The sequence below is a fragment of the Pinus tabuliformis genome, chromosome 2_2 (genome assembly GCF_031772625.1).
Source record: "Pinus tabuliformis cultivar Carrire ecotype Pingquan chromosome 2_2, CPIR1, whole genome shotgun sequence".
NCBI lineage: Eukaryota > Viridiplantae > Streptophyta > Pinopsida > Pinales > Pinaceae > Pinus > Pinus tabuliformis.
In genome coordinates this window covers 1,061,328,203-1,061,330,775 of record NC_142300.1, presented here as the reverse complement: position 1 = coordinate 1,061,330,775, position 2,573 = coordinate 1,061,328,203, and the positions used below count along the sequence as shown (strand labels likewise).

At 42.9% G+C, this 2,573-nt stretch overlaps 1 protein-coding gene across 1 annotated transcript; it reads left to right on the top strand.

Moving 5' to 3' along the window:
• The first annotated feature begins 1,418 nt into the window (after nt 1-1,418).
• LOC149197048 (uncharacterized) lies at nt 1,419-2,069 on the top strand. Its single transcript, XM_089408535.1, has one exon. It carries the CDS (start codon nt 1,419-1,421, stop codon nt 2,067-2,069), a length of 651 nt encoding a protein of 216 aa, XP_089264661.1.
• Nucleotides 2,070-2,573: the final 504 nt, after the last annotated feature.

Here is a 2,573-nt window from a genome sequence, read left to right as displayed (position 1 = left end):
AGCGTTCAACGATTGATGAAAACCCTGGATCAGGCAGCGTTCAACAGTCCAGCTGCGCATGGAATCTCTCAGAACGGTGAGAGCGTTAGGTGAGAGAACGTTAACAACCATGAGCGTTGGGTCCAATGCATCTCTGGGCAGCGACAGAGGCAGAGCAGTGCAGTGCATCATCATTTCTGGGCAGTGACAGAGGCAGAGCAGTGCAGTGCATCATCATTTCTAGACAGTGGCAGAGATGAAGGGAGTTACGACTATTCTTAGGACTGGCTCTGATACCATGTCAGGCCAGGCAGTAACTCTCCAAGGGCAGAAAAACTGATTGGTGTGTTTATTCCATAGGTATGTTATTGTTTTATACATTAGGAGTGATTGTTCAGTTCATCTTCCGATGACTGTTCACATTCCTGATTTATTTATTTTACAAATTCCCCAATCATGAAGATTAGGTGTCAACACTTATCAATGTTATACTCAACCATAAATTTCAATTGTGTCCTAGATTTCTAAATGCTAATAAGAATCTTGACTACATGGCCTCACCACAAGCAAAATAAGAGAGTTAAAGCCATAAATTCCCTTCCATTGGAGGAGTTCAATGGATCAAAAGATTTATGTTTAATTTTGAAGTAAAAGATTTATGTTTAGTTTTAAATTAATTGATCTAACTTTTAAAGAGGCAATGTTATTGATATATATAAGAAAATATATATTCATTTTTAATATGTATATATGAAAGATAAAAAATATGGTAGTGGAAAATTGGAGGACATACTCTCACATTCTTTAAAAAATACACATCTCCCTTTTAAACGAATAAATATATATATAGTGCAAGGGTTCTGGAGAATGTCAGCTCGCAAGGAAGAGTCTTGAAGTGGAGACTTCAGCTTGGAAGCTCACCCTCAAAAACTTGCTGCTCCGATGGGACGCCATTGACTTTGAAGCGAGTGTAGTGGTGTAGTATGTTGGAAATAATAATCCCAACCACTGCAATAAACAGTCTGACAGCAACCATACTTGTAAGACGTATTTTTGCAGGCCATACTTGTCAGACGTATTTTGCAGGTTGCGTCTCTGTTTTAAGTTTGAAGGACGGAAGCGAGACGTGAACCATTCTAAAACGTAGCAAGGAATTTAAAGCAGTCAATGTACTTTGGTAAATAGATATGGGCAAGCATAGATAATCATGTGAGGTTTGAGGAGGTAAGGGATAAAATGATTACTTGTGCACAGGCTCTGACCTGGCTACTCCTCCCCGATTCCGCTGCCTCCTGTAGCCTCCCAGCCTGGTAGCCTCCTGCTGCAAGGCCTTTCTCGATTGTTCTCAGCCCTCTCACGATCCCTCGACAGACTGGAATTTGCCCCCATTCTTCCCCTGGCAGCCCCCTGCTGCAGGGCCTCTCCTCCTTTCGCCCCTCATGGAAGGGAGTGATTCTTCCCCTCTGCATGGCTCTGAGGATCAAGCAGTAGCCTTTGCTTCACTAATCTCTGAGAATGGAGCTCCAAAAATCAAGCCAACTGCAAGTAAATTTGTCAAAAAATTGGCAGACATTCCAGAGATCTCTTTACCTCCAAGTCTCCCCAGGAAAGCTGCTATTTCCTTATCTGAAAGAGGACTGGTTGGACAATTCACAGGACTATGGCCCTCCCCCAGAGCGGTCCAAAAGTGGGTGGAGAGAAACTGGAGTGCCAATATTCAAGGGAAAATAGCTATCAGATTCTGTGGAAGGGGATATTACACGTTCCTATTCGAAACCAAAGAAGATCGGAACCTAATATTCAGAAACGGACCATATTTTATGGATTCAAGAGGCCTGTATTTGAACAGATGGTCTCCAGATTTCGACCCCGAGATGGACGTTCCAAGTGTTGTGCCAGTCTGGGTCAGATTGCCTCACCTCCCCCTTCATTGTTGGGGTGACGAATCGGTCAAAGCAATTGGAAACACAGTTGGAAAATACATAGACATATGTGAACCAAAAGAAAATAAGCATGCATGCACCAGAATCTGCGTGGAAGTGGATTTAGGGAAAGGACTTCCGGAGGCAATAAAGATCAAGGTGGACTAGTGGACTCACATTCAGTAGCTGGACTACGAGCAAATCCCATTCAAATGCAAGGTCATGAATACGGTCATTTTGCAAATAGATGTAGCAAACTAAAAGAAGTTGAGACCGCCGAGAATGTAGAAGCACATGAAGACATTTGGGAACAAGTAAAAAGGAAGAAAACCAACAATAAAAAAGTTGCCCCAAACCCTACACAGACCCATGAAAACACTGCTGCAATTTCCACCCCTCCCCCAAACAAGGCTCAGCCAGTACCCTCGACATCTAACCCATTTGAACTCTTGGAAGAAGAACCATCATCCCCACACTCTCCTACTCAAGACAAAACTTTAGCCATCATCAATTCCCCCATCCAGAACTTCCCATCCCCTCCACCCACCATAGACCGAATCCTCACAAGAAATAAAGTCAAAGAATCCAATAACACTTCGGAGCAACCAAAAAAAGCAGGAAGGAAATCTAACAAAGAGATTAGAGATGAGGCAACAGCAAAGGAAATGGCTA